General features: G+C 38.1%; 2 protein-coding genes across 4 annotated transcripts in view; both read left to right on the forward strand.

Moving 5' to 3' along the window:
• Positions 1–1,080: 1,080 nt before the first annotated feature.
• On the forward strand, positions 1,081–9,600 carry cxcl14 (chemokine (C-X-C motif) ligand 14). Its single transcript, XM_034093584.2, has 4 exons — positions 1,081–1,428; positions 3,092–3,197; positions 7,383–7,496; positions 8,070–9,600. The coding sequence occupies exons 1-4, from the start codon at positions 1,365–1,367 to the stop codon at positions 8,083–8,085; spliced, it is 300 nt and encodes a 99-aa protein (XP_033949475.1). The 5' UTR covers positions 1,081–1,364; the 3' UTR covers positions 8,086–9,600.
• Positions 9,601–11,053: 1,453 nt separating this feature from the next.
• Positions 11,054–20,162, forward strand: part of fam13b (family with sequence similarity 13 member B) — a 98,247-nt gene continuing 89,138 nt past the window's right edge. For all 3 annotated transcript variants that reach the window (XM_034092881.2, XM_034092880.2, XM_034092884.2), the window contains exon 1: positions 11,054–11,280. The gene's annotated coding sequence lies outside the window, so the exon portion shown is untranslated. The remainder of the gene's footprint in view (positions 11,281–20,162) is intronic.

Raw genomic sequence — 20,162 nt, forward strand, 5'->3', positions numbered from 1 at the left:
ATTATTGATTATATGATTGGTTATTCAAAGGAGATTCTTAATGTTTTAGGAAGTTTGCTTAGGTTCTTCAACTAAAAATGTATATGTTGTTACTTTTTGTGTGAGATAATGATACAATTAAACTTATTTTGTACATATGTTTACAATACTTCTGATATCCTTCTTTTAAACTAGTCAACATTTGCAGAGTACATATGTTGATTTTTCTATGAAAAAGACTGCTGATCTACTTTGTCCCCGTGAGGTTATACTCGATAAAACACTGCTGGTGAGCATAACATCATTGTTGCTACGGAGGATCAAAGTATAGAAGGAAATAGGTTAAAAGACAGATGTCAGATAAATCAACAGAAGAAGACAGACGGGAGGTAAACACTGACAGGAACAAGGTATGGGCTGCTCTGGGATTGTTTAAGGACTTGTTAGTGGAACAGAAACTGTGAACAGACTTCACTCGGGCTCCATGATCAACCTGTCGTTCTTTTTTAATCAATGACCACTTCGCTGCACATCATCCCTTTACATATTTACTTACTATAATGAACTTTCAACTAAATATCCATTCAGAAAATGTGGCTGAACCTTGGATGTTACATTATTACATTTGCAATCTTCTCTCTTTAGCCAATCAGAAACGACTATTCTATGTGGCCATGGTAACCCCGCAAAGTGCTATTGAACTGATACCAAACCTGCACTTATCAAAGACATAATGTAAAACTCATGAACTCTGTCAAAACGTGTGCCGTTTAAGTGTTGACCAACATAACTACACAAAAACAACTAATAGAGCAAATACATTCCGTTGTTGTTGCATTCAAACTATGTGCAATGTAGCCAATGTTCCTATTATGACGTTACTCCACTTCCGGATAAGGTTACCGTCAGTTTTAATCAGGACAGAAGCGGATCTGTTACAACATAAACTGGTCCACCACAGCAGACGTCATTCTACCCTCTTTTTGGGGAACAATATGCGCATTTCCCCTCCTACCTCCCTCTGTCCCTCTCCATGTTCTCCACTTCTCCCTCTCCGGCCACAAGTGTTTGATTCGCTGTCTGGCCGTGCATATTAATGAGGAAGTGACAGCGAGCTGCTTTTAAAAGAGCAGGCGTGAGAGAGAGAGAGAGGGGAAGAGAGAGAGACAGGAGGTTCATCCAGGCTCAGGACGCACAGACGGAGTTCCGATCAGCTCCAAGGAGACTGAAAGAAAGCACCTCCTCAGCTCCTTCACTTCTGCACCCCAGCAGACACTGCATGTGGATTTTATTTCGAAAGACTTTTGTAGATTGATTTTCGAGGAATCTGAGTTTTAGGAGTTTGTTTTTAAAGAAACATTTGTGTTTGTTTGTTACCTTTGAAGATGCATCGGTGCACGGCGGTGCTGCTTTTGTTAGTGGTGGCCTTATACGTCTTTAGCGCAGAAGGTAAGTTATTTTTGTTCATTTTTAGTAGAAGTTTATATTTGTTTTTAATTGGAGGTGTTTGGGATGGAAGATGTGGTGATGTACCTGACTAGCAAAGATTGGGTGGAGACAGATTTGCCTAATGTACTTTGTTGTTGTGTGCATGAACGTTTACAAGTAGTCTTTCCATCCAGAGTTATTCTAAAACAAGAGTAAAGTTGATGCCAAAGATCCCCAAATCTCCAGCACAGTTTTGGAAAACAACAGCCTAGCTTAAGTGTCTCAGTGGTGTGTTCACTTGCATACTTGTGCTCACAAAAACACTTTATGTTCATAATATGCCACCTGCTGCATGCAAACTTGTAATTCAGCACTCTTTGAACAGCCTTATTTTACCATACACTTTTATAAAAGTAATTATGAATACCATATCACAGGTTACATCATATTATTGTACTTTGAAAACTATGGTCTCAAAATGAGCCTTGACCCAGCAAGCCTTTTCTCCCCCTGAACACCTCTCTGGCAGGACAAGAGAAACTTTAAAGCCAGTTTTCATGGGGCCATGTGGAGGGGGGGGGGGGCTGTTGTTTTTTGTGAATAACATATTTAATGAAAAATAAATGTTGAGCTTAAAACACCTGCTAAACTTAAACGTTATTGAAATATACATAGAGGAAGACAACGACTTTTAAGGAAAAAAACGATGCATGTGTTTACAAGGGCAATTGTCTGTCTTTGTCAGCTCTTTTGAAAGCAGATATTGCTCAAATGCACTCAACCAGCTTCATAGTGTTGAGCAGAAACAAACAAACCAATAACTTTCACTCTGCTACTCTGTATTAACTACATGGCAGGATATACAGTCAAGAAGAAAGAGGCTCATACCAAAATGTTATAGACGGTTAGAAACCATAACACACAGGATGGATACATAACCTTCAGTATTATGAGTGTGTGTAGTCCGGGGTGTCTGTGCGAATCCTGACAGATTTAGTGGTCGGGGTGAGGACAGTTAGACGTGATGGATGAAAGAAACCTTGGACTATCCAGGGCATCACCCGCCATCACAGATATACAACCAGGAAAAACTCATTTCCTCTGCCTTTATTCTGCAGCGTAAAGTCACAATGACTTGAAACCTGCAGGAAGGTGTTAGGCTGAAACAAATGTAGATACAAATATCCAAGAGGTGTGTTACCCAAAAGTAAAATTCAATCCACAGGTTCTCTCGGTTTACCTTGAATCCATTCAGTGTGAACTGCTGCATTGGATACACTGCTATTGTGATAATTGGACAAACATGTATTTGGAAGTGGCTTTAAACAAACATTTTACATACAAATTAGAATAAAAATCTACTAATTCTCATTCCGCCTTGAATTATGTATTTATTCTTATTTTTCAACATGTTTCAATGCGACCTATTGTACTATTTTGTTAGAAGCAGTTTTTGTAAAGCCTTTGATGATTAAATAATGGTTCTGTCAATCTCCCCTTGACGGTCCCACTTGCATTTGCAGTCAAATCACACCTACCTCCTGTCTGGAGAGGTAGTGTTTAGTCTAACTGTATTCATTTGTCGAACAAAAGACAGTTTCCATTATGTTTTAAACCCCCAGTATTACAAGTTCATTGTGTTACTTGTGTCAGTCTGAATTGTGTGTGTTTGATTTCTCTGCAGCCTACAAGTGCAAGTGCACCAGAAAGGGACCAAAGATCAGATACAAGGATGTGCAGAAGCTGGAGATCAAACCCAAACACCCGTTCTGCCAGGAGAAGATGATATTGTGAGTGAGACATTTCATCTCTTTCACTCTCGCATTCTTCCTTTCTGTAAAGCTCTTTCTCTCATCATTTCCTTTTATTTCTTCTATTTATTCTTCAAGTCCTTTATATGATTTTATCTACGATCATGACCCATCTTCTCTATGCTTGTTTTTCTCTACTCCCCTCCCACCTTTTCTCTTCCAAATCTTCGTCCCTGTGCTGGCACGCACTTGCATGTCACAGTATTTGAACCTGTTTGTCTCTCAAGTATACAACCGTGACTGTGCAAAGGCCATAAGAATATTTGGCGTCCGTACAGGCTTTATCAAAACACTCTGCTCAAAGCACTTAGGAGTATTAACAGTGTGATGACTAACTGGTGATTTAGACATACACATGCTGTCAGGAGCATGAAAGTATTTATACGTTGGAAATGTGGGGAGAAAAGAAACAACTCTTTCAAGAACTTTAAACAGATGACAATCTAATACGAGCTTTAGTGGAATTTCCAGGCATTTAATGATAGAATATCAAACCGTTTATATCATACTACTCATATGTTGTGTTCAATGTATACATCACATACACATGCATCTTTGGTGAGATACGATAAGATGTGATAAACCTCTATTCATTACGTAAGAGTAAACATCCAGGATTGGACAGGTAAGATTTTGCAAGACTAATTAGAATATAAATAATAATGGAAATGTAAGTAACAGTATAAATAAAAATAACAACAATAGCATTATTTAAAACTGATTATTTGGTACATTGTGCCATATCGAGTATAAAATAAAGACCAACATATTTGATGTGTTCACTTGTCTTCCCCTCTATTTTTGTTTCTTGGAATTATTGCATCTCAATGGCAGGGTCAGTGTGCAGTTTTAGCATATTTGTTGATCCATACCCCTATACTCTCACTCTGCTGTCTGACCTTTGACCCATACAATCAGAGCTGGAGCAGACAGACAGCTAATATGTTAAATGTTAACGTTGTGGAAACCAGCTTGATTGTTTGGTCTCTTCCTCCAGAGGGATTCCAACTCAAACCCCCCTGCGGCACTCAGATAGAAAACTTTTAATAAATAACCTTTACAATTATTTATATATACAGTCTATAGTATCATTTTTACAATGATCTTGGGTCATCTCCTGCGAGCTGAGTCTCAAACATAACTAGAAATGTAAACTGTCATTTCCTTGAGGGATTCATTTGAAGTTTCATGTCAAAGCTTCATGGAGGAGCTGCAGATGGGATGTTATGTCAGCCTCCCTGGAGACCGTGTTATGTTTTTAAATACAAAACTCTGCTGCCATCTGCTGGCAAGTTACAAAACCACAGAGAGAACACGATGTGGTCAACAGCATTGAGAACCGTATTCTGAGAATGTGAAATATATCTTGTTTTGGTTTGTTTTCGGGACAGAAATGAATTTCTGTACATCATTACATTATAAAGTGAAGACTTGTTTAGGGTAATGTATTAAAGTGGATTATAATGTTTAAATAAGTGTCCAAGGAAAGGATGTAGGTCAACACCATGAGCCCGTAAGAGAAGGAAATCTTTGTTTGGACTTTATGATGACATGTTTAGACTGAGCACTGACTTAACTCCTAATGTTTAAGATATTAACTATACAATTGACAATAAATCTATGTTCATTTTTTTATATTATTTTATTATAATTATTATTTATTTATGTGTTCTTCCTTCTCATTTGCTGCTTTTAAATTTATAGTTTTAACTAAATTTCATCTTGTTATCTATGCCCTGAAATAACATAAATTCTTAAAATGAATATACATTTTTTTTATAAATAAACACATGTGCTTAGTCAAACTATACTATGAGACTATTTCAAATATTCAGTTTGGGTAATCATTGTGTTGGGGCTAACAAAACGGTGCTAGAATTGTGTGTGTGTGTGTGTGTGTGTGTGTGTGTGTGTGTGTGTGTGTGTGTGTGTGTGTGTGTGTGTGTGTTCCCCACGACACAGCCAGTATTTAAGGCCTCTATTAGCATGAGATGGGTGAAAAACAAACCTTAGCGGGCTCCGGAAAGCTCCATAAAGAAAGAGAGCGGGAGATAAACGAGCGAGCGAGTCCCTCTCTGGCCTCTGCTGCGGCCGTTTGGCTTTCCGAGCTCAGTTTGGCATTCAGAGCGCCCTCTCCCCAAACTGCACACAAGCCCGGAGCCACAAAGTGTCCCTGTTTTCTCCGAATTTCTCTTTTCTTCTCTTTTCCAATCAGTCTTTTAACTACCTTTTCTCTTTCAAAACATTATTCACCATCTTTTCTTTTTCCTATCACATTTTTTTGTTATTGTGCCCTTTGTTTTTCTCGCTGCCTCTCTAATAATGCCTCTATTATTTACATTATTAATGGATACTAACATTACAAGAACAAGCCCTTCAATCTCTAGAGAAGTAAAAGTATTATCAGCAAAATTCACTTTTTATCGAATAAAAGTTATGCAGGATAGTCAATGAGTGTATACATATTATATTATATATGTATAACTTTTTTATTTTGTTGCTATGAAGGTGAAGCTTATGTTTGTTACAGCAAAGTAACTTGTTGCAGCTGTCTAATACATTTGATTCAAAATAAATGGATTATTTCCCCTTTAAATGTGGTGAAGTGGTGGTTTAAAGTAACAGAAAATGGAAATACCCCAGTAAAGATCACTTTCTTTCTCTTCCCTTTTGCCCTTAAATACCTCCTTTAGCTATACCTCCTGACTCTGTGCTCATGAAACATTTCACAGACCAAATTAGAGCCAGTGTCTGCAGTCAGCCACCCAGGTGAATGACAATGAGGAGGAACTAAAGCAGTAATGAGGATTACATTTCCCCTCTCGATGGATAAACATCCTGTGTGTGTTTGTTATTGCAGCCTTGCAGATATGAGTCCATTGGCATGCAAAAGCACTTTAATGTTCTCATGCACTCAAAGCACATTTCTTCACTAACAAAGCACGTACCGCTGCCCCTCAAACCCACACAAAGGCACTGAATGAGCAGGAGAAAAGATGCAAAACTCTTTAACTTAAAACCTTATAACCACTGAATGCTGTGTTTTTATTTAGAGACAAGTCTTTTCTCCCCCAGTCAACTTATTAAGCATTCATGGTTTGGCGAGCCTTTGAGTGTGTCACTGGATGGAGAGGCCCCACGGCATGCTGGGTGTTTTTCCCACAATTCACTTGTTTGGCCTGAATATGCCACATGCGGGCAGACTGTCTCTACCATTGCCTTTAGCAGAGCCACTGATTCAATGAGCTTGGATGTCACATGTTTAAGTGGCAGCTCCATAATATTACTGCTTTGCCAAGTGGCTGTCGGCCCTGTGCTTTTCAATGGGAGGGCCTTTAACTGCCGGAATGTTATTGAGGGCGATTTACAATTGAATCTAAGATTTGCTGCAAAACATGTCAAATGTGCTACGTTTTGAAAGCCTCTATTCAAAGTAAATCAGATTCCCTTTCAGATCATTTAAATACCCCCTTAAATCTGTATTTCTACTTGATTTGGTTCTTTGAAATTCATTCAAAAACATTTCTCCTGTAGCTGGACTCAGACTTCTCTCAGACTGTTTAAGATTACATGGTTATGTATTACTCCAAACATATAATGCAGCCTGATAAAACTACCTTATGTAGCCGAATGATTGCACTGAATTTCAAATTTATATTGTTTAATCTCTACATTTTCTTTTCTTAAACATATAACTTATGTCATAACCTGTGCAATTCCATCACATGCGAAACCATTTAGATTTGATGTTTAATGCAATATATTTTGGTTTTCAACAGTTTACTAATTCATTATAATGTTGTTATTCTCTCATTGTTGCACTATTCATTCAATGCAAATGTACCTGTTGTGACACTTATAAATTAAGGATTACCTTATCTTTTTACGGTAGCAAGCATATATTGCTGTCCCAGTTTAATGAGTGAATATTTGACATTTTGGCTGTTATTAGTAGAATAATGGTGTATAACATTGTGTTATTATTTGAGATGTTAAGCTCCCTTTGAAGAAGGCTTACATGAATACAAAAAGAAATATCTTGCCCTCTTGAACCTTACATTGAATGAAATGGGAATGCATAAGGTTAAACATTATTTTAATATTTTTTAATAATAACATTTATAGTATTCTTTTTAACATATGTTGGTTGTTGTTTCCTCTCAGTGTGACGATGGAGAACGTGGCTCGGTTCAAAGGGCAGGAGTACTGTCTTCATCCCAAACTTCAGAGCACCAAGAATCTGGTCAAGTGGTTCCGCATCTGGAAGGACAAGCACAGGTAAAACTCTCATAATTCACGACAAAACTAGATACAATATTTTGTATGTTTGAGTTTTAATTCCTGGCATTTTTATTTTACATCCTATAATTATAATATGTTGATTTGTCTTTCCGGCTGTTGTATTTAGCTCTATTCAGCATGCACTGCAGATTGCAAAATAGCAGACTCCACCAAGGCTGTTTGTGAAAATAATGTGTGTACCTTCCACCTGTTGAGAATCTGGTTCAAACTTTTATGGTGTCTTCCTTGGCCTATGCTGCACCCTTGACCTTGTTTCATATAATCAGACCAGTTGAAGTGCAATCTCCTCTCACCTTTCCTCAATCATAGGGAGGTCAGAAGTCAGGGTTAGCTGTATTTTATTGAGCAAATATAACATTTTCTCAGGGACTCTGTTGGATACAGACTGATTAAATGTATGTCCTTCCACGTACATACACAACAACATAATAACAAGGAAATGAGACCAAAGGAAAACACCTTAATGGAGCACGCTAGAAGGAAGCTAAAGGAAACGCTTATCAAGAGTATTTCATCACAACAAATAACTATGTTTTGTTTCTTCCTCAGGGTGTATGAAGCCTAAACCCTCGGCCATCCAGCCCACATGGATCAAGTGAGACAAGAAAAGACGATAGTACCACCACGACTGTTTTTGCGGAGTACAAGATGTTATCTACAATCAAACTGTACTTCTTTCCTCTTCTGCCTGAGACCTGTCAAGCACATTAAGAGATATCCTTAGTTCTTATATACATATGGTGTTGGGCTCGTTGTAGTCGGCCATCACTGCAGTTACAGTCACTCACCACTCCAGTCTCTTCAACTGTAGTTAAACTTGTCCAAAAGTGGACGAGACTCCACCATTTGTGTTCAGTTGTTACATAAAGGGATTTGATTTTAGGTTTCTTACAAAGTTAAGAATGTGTAATTCTGAAGAAACAGGAAAACTTTCCTTAAGAAAACACAGTGGGGGTGTTTCAAATGTTGCTTTTTTCAATCCTCTGTATTCAGTATGACAGGTAGGACATTTGTACAATGCCAACATTTAGGATCTGGCGTTTAAGAGGTTTTAGTCAAAATGTAGCCATAACTTTTCTCAATGTGATTCTCTGTATTCACAGAGCAGTGGCAGTCAGTGTACAGTTACCTATAATACAGACGTTTCTATTGTTCAGTCAGATAGAGGTGATCTACCCTCGGCGCCCATTGTGTAAAATATTATCTTACTAACCGGCAGGGTGTAGTTTCAGTAGATGAAAATACAAATATCAGATGTGTGTGCCATTTATTTGTACAGTCTCTGGGTTGGAGTACACATTTGTTTTTAAAAGCGTATCATATAATTAATAATTATACTAAAAAAGCAATTCTGATAAATAAGCTATATCTGGCAGGGGATACCCGGACACGACTGTGTAGGATTGATTCATTTTGGGGTTTCTTTTGACAACAAGCACTATACAGAATATGTTCAAACTCATCCTTCAAAATAGGCTTTACATTGTGTCATTCTGGTATGAACAAAAGCATTTGAAGGCGTCTAAAATACTCCTCTATATATATTTTAGTAATTTTATCTATAGAAAATCACAAAATATAGTGCAACTGTCTCTTAAAATCCTACATTGCTGTTCATACTCTTTTACATATTATTTCTTTTATTAGATCTGAACAATCGAAACATGTTATTATTCTGTAAACTGTTGATACACTTGGTTATTATATAGACTGCTGGGTGTTGATTTGTTGCCATGGAACTGAATTCACACACAAATATATATCTGCATATATACAGAAACAACACATTTTATTTACATTTTAAAGAATGTGCATTTCTCTTGTTTTATATCTTATGTGAACAATATATAAAGAAGCATTTTGTAAATGGACCAGTATAGCCTATATGTTAGTGAGAAGGATTTCTCCTTAAGACTTTATAGTGTCGTGTATATTGTATTACTGCATTATTAGTTATGTTTTTGCTATTTAAAACTTGGTTTGGTAACAGAAATTGGGAGGGGGAGTGTTTGGTCTGACCCAAGGGAAAATATTGAGTGTAAAAACAATAAACAGAGCAATAAAGTGTCTATAGAACAGCTCCTGTTTGCATTCATTCACTGAAGTAACTTTGTACAATCATACAATTCTGTTTCCGATGTGTGAGGAGGAAGATGTTTAACATCAAGTGCTGTGAGACAAGCAGTCCACCAGGTGGGGGCAAATACCAACCGATATTTGTCATGTGAAAAGCAGGCAACAGTATTATTATGCATGTTTACAGTAAACAATGCAGGGATAGTTTACCTGTAAACATTTCAGCCGTTGGGATTTAAAAGTGAATGATTGTGCATATTAACGATTCTAAAGTCACTTTCCATACAAAGAAGGACACCAATTCCTACTTGCATATTGGGGGGCAAAAAGGCAAAAATAATAATATGTTCTAAAGTCAATATCATAAATGATATTTGTGCATTGATCAAATCTTGAATCATAGAATGGTGCGAAGTTTCACAATATAAACAAATATTTAATTTTTTTTTAAAAAGGGTTCAGGTAAGTACACACTTCAGTTGAACCAAAACCAAGCCTCACAAAGCGTGTTTAAGACTGACATAAAGACACTTTCGCGATATCTTAATATATTAAAATGTTGATGTCACTATGGCAGCTGAGCAAACTCGTCTGCAGATGAAGACGGTGAGATGAAGATTATCTCTATCTGATTATATTAGAATTTTGAGAATTTTAAACAAGTTCAATTGCGTATAAACTGTATGCGTTCTTCTAAAAATAATTGGTAAGAAGCCCCTTTATTAATCCAAATATAGGGGAAATTCGGTGTTAATACAAATTTGGAATCAATATGATGCCATGCCCTCTGTCAATCAATACCTATAACATGGTTGCCATAAAAAGCTTTTCCTCTGGGCGTGATAACGATTTTTTCCATAGAATGTATTTAACATAACACATAACATATGTCATACCATTTCTCATCACAAGGGGTCTTGCTCGCACTTTTTTAGGTTACCTACTCTACATAAATTGTGACATAAAAATGGAGTTGATTAAACTAGTCAATAACGACAACACAAATCATTATCACAGATAATTAAAGAAACAATTATTTTCAAGATTCAAAGGTTTGGTTTTCATGTGCACAGTAGCTACAGTGTCGTTATGGCAATAAAAATGTTTAGTCCCAAGCTAATTTAACAATGCAATATGAATAAGACATCAACAATCAAATAATAACAAATAGTGTGCAAGAGAATGTTGCACGTGACCAATACTAAATGCGTAGGAAGATGTCAAATATACTAATGAGCTACAAACAGAATGTTACATAACAAACGTTACATGTAGTAGTAAATACACATGTGAAAAGCAAACAGATGAATGTTTGATGCTTAATTATCATATGTTGTGTCTGATAAATGCCACCGTCTGCGTTTCTGCTGTCTGCAAGGCGGGGTCAGTATTTGGCAGCCGTCCCCCGCTGTGTTGCTAGTGAGAGAGGCGGGGCCAGTATTTGGCAGGTTCGTCCCTTGAGGGTGTGTAGAGACAAACTCGCTAAGCAACGACCTGCAAACGGGCATCCGAGCAAAAGAAACAGGAACCATATTATTATCGAGTGTCTTTGCAATGTTCCCGACGATATTTCTGCACCGTCTTAACTGATTTCATCGAAGTCACCGTCTCTCCAGACATCGGCTACAGAAAACAAACAAGAAATTAATGCATCTTGCTGCGCGGTGCTGTTTGTTTTGACCTGGTAAGATATTGACTGATTAGCTTCCCTTTGCTAACAGCGCTTCCTCTGGTTCACTCACAGCATCTCAGAAGCTAGCTGCTAGCATGCTAAAGCTAACTGTGTCTGACGCTCTGTGTTGTCTTTTATGACAAAATATTTCCTACGTGTTTGTTTTGAATTTACGTGCTATATTGGTGTCTTGGTTTAGAGGCTAACATTGAAGTACACATTGGTTGTTTTAAAAGGTGTATTAGTTTATTTGTGTTCATTGGGAGCTAGCGGCTAACGGCTAGCTACGGAGGCAGTTCCATCACATCTGTGGCACCTCCACAGGCTCAGCGAGATCACTCGGAGACAGAAAAGGGGAAAACTGGCTTGAATAATTAAATATTTATGTTTATTATAGGTTTTACAAGCAAAACTGAATAATGCCACTTGTTATCAGTTTGGCAGACATTTAATATTGTTGTCGAATACAAGTATTTTTTATTTATTTTTGCATCCAAGACTGTAAGACACACTGTAAGACGAGTGTTTTTTGATAATTCAAAACCGAGTAAAAATACACACTTTTGTCGGAAAGAGCTTTTGAACTGTCGCCGGTCGTTTCATTTTCTGTTCATACTGTTTCTGGAAAGGTTCCTCATTTGCACAGATGCTCCAACAGCTCGGTTGTATTAAACTGTCTGTGCAGGAATGTTCTGGTGTTTTCTGGCAGACAGTGTTTGCCATTAATCTGTTCTGTCTGTGCTTTTTGCTGGTGAATAGATTTTCTGTGTAATAATTGTGTCAGACACGTCGTTTTAAAGGATTGGATAGGCTGACTTTCGTTTCTGGGTTATTTGAAATCTTCTGCTCATTGAATAATCGTGTCCGGCCATTTCCCTGAATGAGGACGGATTGTTCTTCATATGGTGTATCAAATCAAGTTTTATTTATATAGCACATTTATAAACGATTTTTGGTCGAGCCAAAGTGCTGTACAAATAATAAAAATAGCCTACAATAGAGACACTTTACAGCAAATACAACAGCACAGATTGTTCAGAATATCAGTATGAGAAAAACGACACCCTCTATCCTTAGACCCTCACATCGTACAAGGAAAAACTTCCAGGGAAAACCCACAGTTTAAGTGTAAAATGGGAGAAACCTCAGGGAGAGCAACAGAGGAGGGATCCTCTCCCAGGACGGACAGACGTGCAATAGATGCCGTGTGTAAATCGAAGAGATAATACATTTTACAGCATATAGACCGATTGTTAGGAAATGCATGTGTCTGTAATAAGAAGATGAATCCACGAGGATGTCAGCTACAATCCTGAGGAAGCCATCAGGGAAGCAACATGACGAGACCCAAGGCAGGACCGCAGAGACAGGTTCAGCCACGACCCGAAGTCCACGACTTAATCCAGAACTCAGGATAGAGGATCCAAGACACAGGACTACAGCAAGAGGATCAGCCTCGATTCCGGATCCCAGCGTAGATATAGATACAAAACAAGAAAAAAGATTTGGCTGGGTTAATCGGAACAAGAGAATACACAGACAGAGAGGGAAAAGGTCATTGGATAAAAGTTATTCTTGATAACCCTCTAGAAAGATCTCATGAACTTCCCCACTCAATCTATCAAGACCCGAGCAGTTCTATTAGATATAGGATAAGAAACAGAGATAGGGAGCACAACAACCTATCTCTTCGTCAGATGCACTCCCCTGATAACCTAATGGCGTGTTTCCACTGCAGCGGGTAGCTCGCTTTAAGCGTGCCGAGCCGTGCGGGGCCCGTTTTTGGTTGCGCTTCCACTTGGCCTAGTTTTGGCCCGGGGCTACTTTTTCACCTTTTTTCTGGCCCGACTAAATCGTGGTTCTAGGGCCAGGAACAACCAGGCTGAGTCGGGCTGAGTATGCTAAACTAGAGAGAGAATCGCTGGCAAGGGGACTACAACAACAACAAGATGAACATATTTTACCGTGATTTAATTGTAATACACGTTTCAAAATGATGCCGAAGTAACAACATACTGATACCGGTTAGTAAAAACCATGAATTAATGCTTTGACAAGTCTGTAGACAGACGGCAGGCGAAAAACCCTTTTTAAAATGCGTGTTTTCTAAATGGAGCTTGGCTAAGCTAACGTTATATATGCTCCGACCGTCCACACTCACAACAACGGCCTATACAGACATAAATAAACCAGCGACTGTATTCGCCATGACACAGGCAGTCTGTGGTTTGTACTTGTTTAACTTTTGTCTAGTTTCTGAACAGATATGAAGAGTGCTAAGAGCTAACGGCTATGTTGTTTTTTGGGGCGCTTATTGAAGATGACGTCACGGCTCCGCCTACACTGCGTTACTATAGTAACTACCTCAGTTTCTAAACTGTAATGGATATATTCCTATATTCGAATAATGTATAAACTATTTTAAAAATACTTTATGAAATCCTATGTGATGTTATAAATATTAAAATAAAGAACTAAATGAATAAATAAACAAAAGCCAGAGAGAAAAAGTGAGTTTTAAGTGTTGATTTAAAATATGGTGTATAATGGGCAGAAGTGTGTATTACAAATATACTGTAGGTGCTGGGTGCCCACGTATAACGTAAACATTTGTAGTAACTACATATTGACGTTATAAAGCATACATACAAATCACTGTCAATAATTCATAGGAAGTAATATTGGAAGATGGTTTTGCAGCATTTTGGAACTGAAGCATTATATTATCGGTCGATCAATTGTTGAGTAATTTCTAGAAAAAAATACTGTTCCATTGTTCCAGCTTTATATATGATATTAATAGGGAAATATGGATGTTAACTTTAAAAAAAAGAAGCAATTAAAAGACCGAAGCATATGATTTCTTTCACTATTTTTAGACCTTTTGTGGACTGAACATTAATCCTATTTTTGCAATAACAATTGGCACTTCAATGGCTAGTAAAAAGTAATTGTTCGCTGCAGTCTTACAACATTGCCAATATCAACACATCTAATAATGATTGCAGTTTTTATAACAATATCTTTGCATTTATCAAATCAGCATTTATAATATGATTGAAACATGAGATGCAATTCAGAAATAATATCATAAGGTGTATGATGAAGTATGCAGGGGAAAGGAAACCAAGCCAGTATTGGAACTGAGTTTAAGTAAAAGCCCTCTTGAGAAAAGTACGTTCAACATTGACTTAGAGGAAGTTATTAATGTACTATAAATAACTGTCCTGGCTGGATTGTCTTGCTACAGCCTCTAGCACTACATGCCTATTAGATAATGCATTTAACAATATACTAATGTACTCTATGGATCTCCCACGAAGATTGGATTTTGTAATACAATGGGACCTTCCTGGCTAAAGAAAGAGAAAACAAAATAATACAAAGAGCAGGAATCCTTTATTATCTAAAAGAAAAAAATCACTTCTGCTGCCGCTATCAGTATACTAATGATTCGAAGTGCTCACTGCTGACCGGTCTCTTTTGGACTGTGTGCTTTTGGCTTCCTGACTTCAGTTTCTCAGCAACAGACAAAACAATCTGAATTGAACCGGTCTGTGTGGATTACACATGATCTGTGCTCTTATCTGAGGGTCTTATACAAAACCTGTCCTATAGCTCACTAAAGTTTAACCTGTTAGGAAAACAACTGGGTTGTTGTGTAAGAGACAGCAGATATGTCTATAGACGGACTTAAGTTAAAGGTCAACTTTGCAGTGATGCTGATGTTGGAAATATTTTAGAAAAACTGTTGTTGAGTCAGCTGCTTTAGTACACTGTGGAATAATGGATTCAACAATATACAAAAGTCCTGAAATACATTTGACCTTCATTTAGGTTTTAGTGTACATTTTTCATTGATTAAACCATTTAGAGGTTGCTGTTTTTGGTGCTGGCTGGATAGTGGATATCTGCTGTACAACTATTTGTTTTAGCAAGTTAGCTTCAACTATTTTTACTTATTGATTCGCTAGTCATGTACCACATAAGATAACCTCAATGTCCTCGGTCGATTCCAGCTCTTATCTGCCTTCTCCAAAAATGACAAATCACAAAAGAGAAATCTGCATTTATTTATTTTTATTCATCATTTGTGTGAAGTATATTATGAAAATATCTTCCATAGAATTCTTAATTTTCAAGTGACTTATTATACTATTTTGCCTCACCAATCAATCAAACCCAAAATATATTCAGTTTCCTTTCAATCGACAAAGACATTTGAAAAGAATTGATAAGTTGTAAACGTTTTAAAGGATGATACAGTGAAGCGTTAGCTATGTGTGCCTAATTAACTGCGAACGTATGTTTTTGATATACTTTCTTGACTTCCCAGACTATTTAAAATAACAACCGATACAGATTTGTTTACATTTATTGGAACCCCAAACTCTGTTCCAGAAGAACATTGTTCTCCAAGAGTTAAATTATATATTAAATCCATTTATCTCAGTGACCTTAATTAAATATTGCACTGTAGTGAGTCAGGCTTGCTGTGATTCATTCTCATTAGATGTACCTCAGCTGAACCGGCTGCCTTTTATGCGAGGGATCTCACGTATGCACATACCAGTGGTGTCAAAACTCTCCAGCCTCCTGCCGTGTGAGATAAGACCGTGTACGTAAGACGACCCACCGTTTTTATATGGAGAGAAAACACACACACACACAGCGGTCGCAACAGTGTCATAACCACACAGCTGCCTGCAGTGTGGGATTGTTGTTGCCAGGTCAGTGAACGGTTGTTTTAGACTCTGTGGACCGGAGCCAAACCAAACCAAACGGTCCAAATCTCTCCAAAGCTGGACCCTCAACGCCAGAAATGTACCAGATTGAATCCGTCACACCTGTATTCAAATATGTTTCATAACCACCTTTTTTATTGGTTTGAATATAATTAGCAAATAGGAAAGTAAATGGAAATTGTCCGTTAGGCAGCTGAAATAACAACAGCTTCTACAGAAAAATGTTTTTTTATTCATGTGTTGTTATCTTTCCTAACGAATATCAGGGGCATTCAAATCACATTGCAAAAGAAAAGGCCATACGTAGAAATATATATATATATATATATATATACACAATATTTTCATATATTATTTTATCTATCCAGGAGTTATGTAGAACATCACTAGGTTAAACGATTAAATTAATCGGAAACTATTTTGATAATCAAGCAATCGGTTAAGTCATGATTAGATTGTGTCAATCAAGCAAGAATAGCGATCATCTGCTTGTTACAGCTTCACAAATGCAAGTATTTTCAGGTTGTTCTTGCCCTTTATGTTATATTGATTTAATTTAATTGATTAATGATCGAAATAAACATTCACTTTGAATATGGCAACTCGTGCTTTGTGATGTTGCATGTTTTGTTCTATTTTCTGAAATACAGACTTTCCACAGTAAAAATATGCGTTGTTAAATCAAATTATAGGTTTTTGTATCAGTTGTAGGATATTCCTTGGTTTGCCAGGTATTTAATAGATTGGGCAAAGCGACATTGCCATCTGTTTCCGTAAATTGCTTTTCAATTAACACCCATTGCCAGAAGCATGTCACGGGGGATCTGGGGAAACAAGCTCTTAATTTAGCTGTAGATATCTAACATCATCTTTATTATGCCTGTAAACTGCTGCAAAATGTTGGATATGTTTTGTGTTAAATCTAACGGAACGGAACAGCTGTGCTTTGAGTGTCTGTTGGGTTGAAGTAATCAGGGGGGAGAGCATGTCGAAGGCAGTACTCTAACAGTACAGCATCAGCTGAATGTGTCAGGCCACAGCAGAGTCTGCACAGCGATAAAAGTCACATGACTGGAAAAACAGCATGAAAAACTGTCATAGCCTTCATCTGTAACCTCAACCATCCCCCTGGTTGGAGGATTTATGCGTTAGACTAAATCCGTGGTATTCAGTTAAAAGTTATTGGAAATTCCCAAGCAAGTGCTAAATATGTTTCCCACATTGTTCTCGATATCTTAAATGGCAAATACCCACTCAAAAGTACCAGAGTGAAAATTGATACCTTTTAGAGTGTATTTTGCAGATCAGGCAATTATTTGAATGTGTTTTATTTGTATTAATACATCCTTAAAGGTGGGGTAGGTAATTCACTTCAGAAACACCTTTTGTTATATTCCATGGAATGTTCTTAACATCCCGATAGCAATGAATACATTAAATGCTTTGACAATAAATACATAAAAAAAATGTCATCTATGAAAGCCGTGGCGCTGTAAAAAGCACGACCAATTATCTGCCTCGGCCCCGCTAAAATAACTGGATGGCCTACCTTCCTGTCAACCTTCCATCTGTGCACAAACTTATCTCGTGCCCTCATTGGTCATGTGCACGTTCGTGTGTGTTGGAGGAGGGGCTCTGTAACCCCTAGTTTCCACTGGGTCCGTCTGCGGCCCGTAACGGTCAAAACCGGTTCCTTCTCCTCCCCCCATCCCTCCTCTGTAGTCTTTCCAGTAGGAGAATAAAGGCCAGCGTTCTCCTTCAGTTTTTACAGGCACTGTGTGTAAATTATATAGAATAATTATGATGATGAATGCATTTTTTTACCACTAAAATACAGCAACCCATCTTTGATTCATGCTGTTTTTAACTGGACTATTACAATTATTATTAATTATGTCTGTAGTCTACAACACAACAAAATAGGAAATAACAACAATAAACACGATTTAAACAGACACAAAAATAAAACATTTAACTACGTAGCCTACTTACTTTCTTGTAGAAGTACAAATGTCCAGGAAATATGCCCAAATCAACAAGAACTGCGAGCCGGCATGCACGACGCTCCGCTTCCTTAATGCTTCTGAAACTCGTGAAACGTGCCCGGTAGGGTATGACGCCGGAGGAGGCCGGACCAAAACCGCGGTGCAGCCGTAACGCGCCGCAGACGGACCCGGTGGAAACTAGTGGTAAGGAAGTCTGAAGGAACGGGCAGATTTTTTTCTGTTGCGTACTTTCGAGCGCACTCGAACTGGTTTCTCCATTCTTACCTACCCAACCTTTAAGTTTAAAATATCCTTAAATGTTTGTATAAGTTACAAATACAAAAATCCAACAAAACTACCTACAGTGACCACAAAAATAAAAATAAAACACTGTTTTTCATTTAATAACTAGTTGTATTAGTAATGTTTTATCCAACCAAGTTGTCCTTGGCTTATATCCTGTCCATTGGTTAATGCACTTGCCAATACTCTCACTGACAGATGAGCTAAAGTTAATGACTACATTTAAAGGTTCTTGTTCAATAAAGAAGAGAGAGGACGACAAAACAGAAATCTCATTAATCTAGTTTGATCTTCTAGTTTAATGATTTCTAACCTCAAGAAAAAGGAGCTGAAATCTGTAGAAACAATCTACCCTGCCAGTCTCAGATCACGGTCCATGTACTTAGTGATCTGTTCTCACCTTGTTACTAAGACTAATGCTCTGCAAATGCATGAGCTGATGGATTATTTCGACCTTGTCCTCAGAGCGGAGCTTGGATTTGTCAGTATAGCGCTTGTTGGCTTGAGCTGAAGAGAAGAGTTATAAAGTCTGTTTGCTGGCAGCATCGAGTGATTTAAAGAAAGCTGCTCACACTGCTCTGGAGCCATGTATGTATCTCAGACCCAGGACTGCCCCCTCAAAGTCAATGTTTCCTGTCATTACTTGAGAGCAACCCAATCCCCAAAACAATAATTTGGTGCTTTAAACACTGCTCCTTTAGCCGTGTCATAGTACACAGAGGAATACAGGAACGACTATATTGCGGGATGTTAACGAGACAAACCATGTGGCGTCATCAGCGTTTCCGCCAGGGGGGCGTCTTGCCGTCATTTGACGTCCAAAAAAATAAATAATTCGAGAAGATCGAGTTTTTATCGCTTGAAATGAGAAAAAGGACAAGGGCATCCCTCTGTTGGAGGGGCAAAGGAGTCTGGTGGGATTATTTTCACCGCCAGCAAAGCGTGTTCCTGTGACGGAAAGTGTACTGCCGGCGAGCCTTGACGGGGGGTGCTAGTCGAGCACATGCGTGAACTGCGCGCGCCAGAGCCTCGCAGCGGCGAAACTGAGACTCCGTGGTAAACTGTGGTAACATGAAGAGCCGTTTAGGAGCCGAAAGAGCCGGCTCTTCTTAGTGAGAAGAGCTGGAATTCCCATCACTAATACGTAAAGAGATAGTATCTATAACTTAATGGACGGCTCAAGTCACGTGACACGGCAAAACCGCAGAGACTACAGCTCCACATCATTTAAGAATAGTGTTTCTGAATGAACCCAGCACAGCCCAGATACTTAGGCCTCACAAATCCCTATGACCTACAGGCTTTAATCATATTTGAAGAAAAAAAACATCTGTAAAAACTAGAATACCCTCTAATTTCTGGTATGCTGAGACAATCCTCTGTCTGTCAGTCTGCTTTGTCACTGTTATGATGCGCTTCTGTCTCATTTGGCAGCGTGCTTACAGCTGGTGTTTTTGATTTATTGTTTTAACACAGACACAGATGGAAATGACAAGACTAGTACTATCCTGTGTAAGCTTTTTGTTCCGTGTCAATTGAGCCTCATTCAATCCTCGTCTAATAGAGCAAAGACAGTTGATTTAACAATGTTCAACCAGAGGCTTCGGGATTTCCTCATTCAATCTCTGTCGTCTTACTTCCTTATTGTACCGTCTCGGTTTCCACTGCACCGTCAGAACATAGAGACAACAGATGGAGAGGGATACTTTACTTAATGCAGCAGAAGCATACTGTTTGGTGTTTTAGTGAGCAGTAGTCTGGACATTTCCATCAGTGTGAGACAGAGCAAGAGACGTAGGTGATACAGATCAATACTAAATCAATAAAGCTCAATGTCATTTCTCAGATCAGGCCGGCAAGC

This window comes from Pseudochaenichthys georgianus, chromosome 10 (assembly GCF_902827115.2).
Source record: "Pseudochaenichthys georgianus chromosome 10, fPseGeo1.2, whole genome shotgun sequence".
Classification (NCBI taxonomy): Eukaryota; Metazoa; Chordata; class Actinopteri; order Perciformes; family Channichthyidae; genus Pseudochaenichthys; species Pseudochaenichthys georgianus.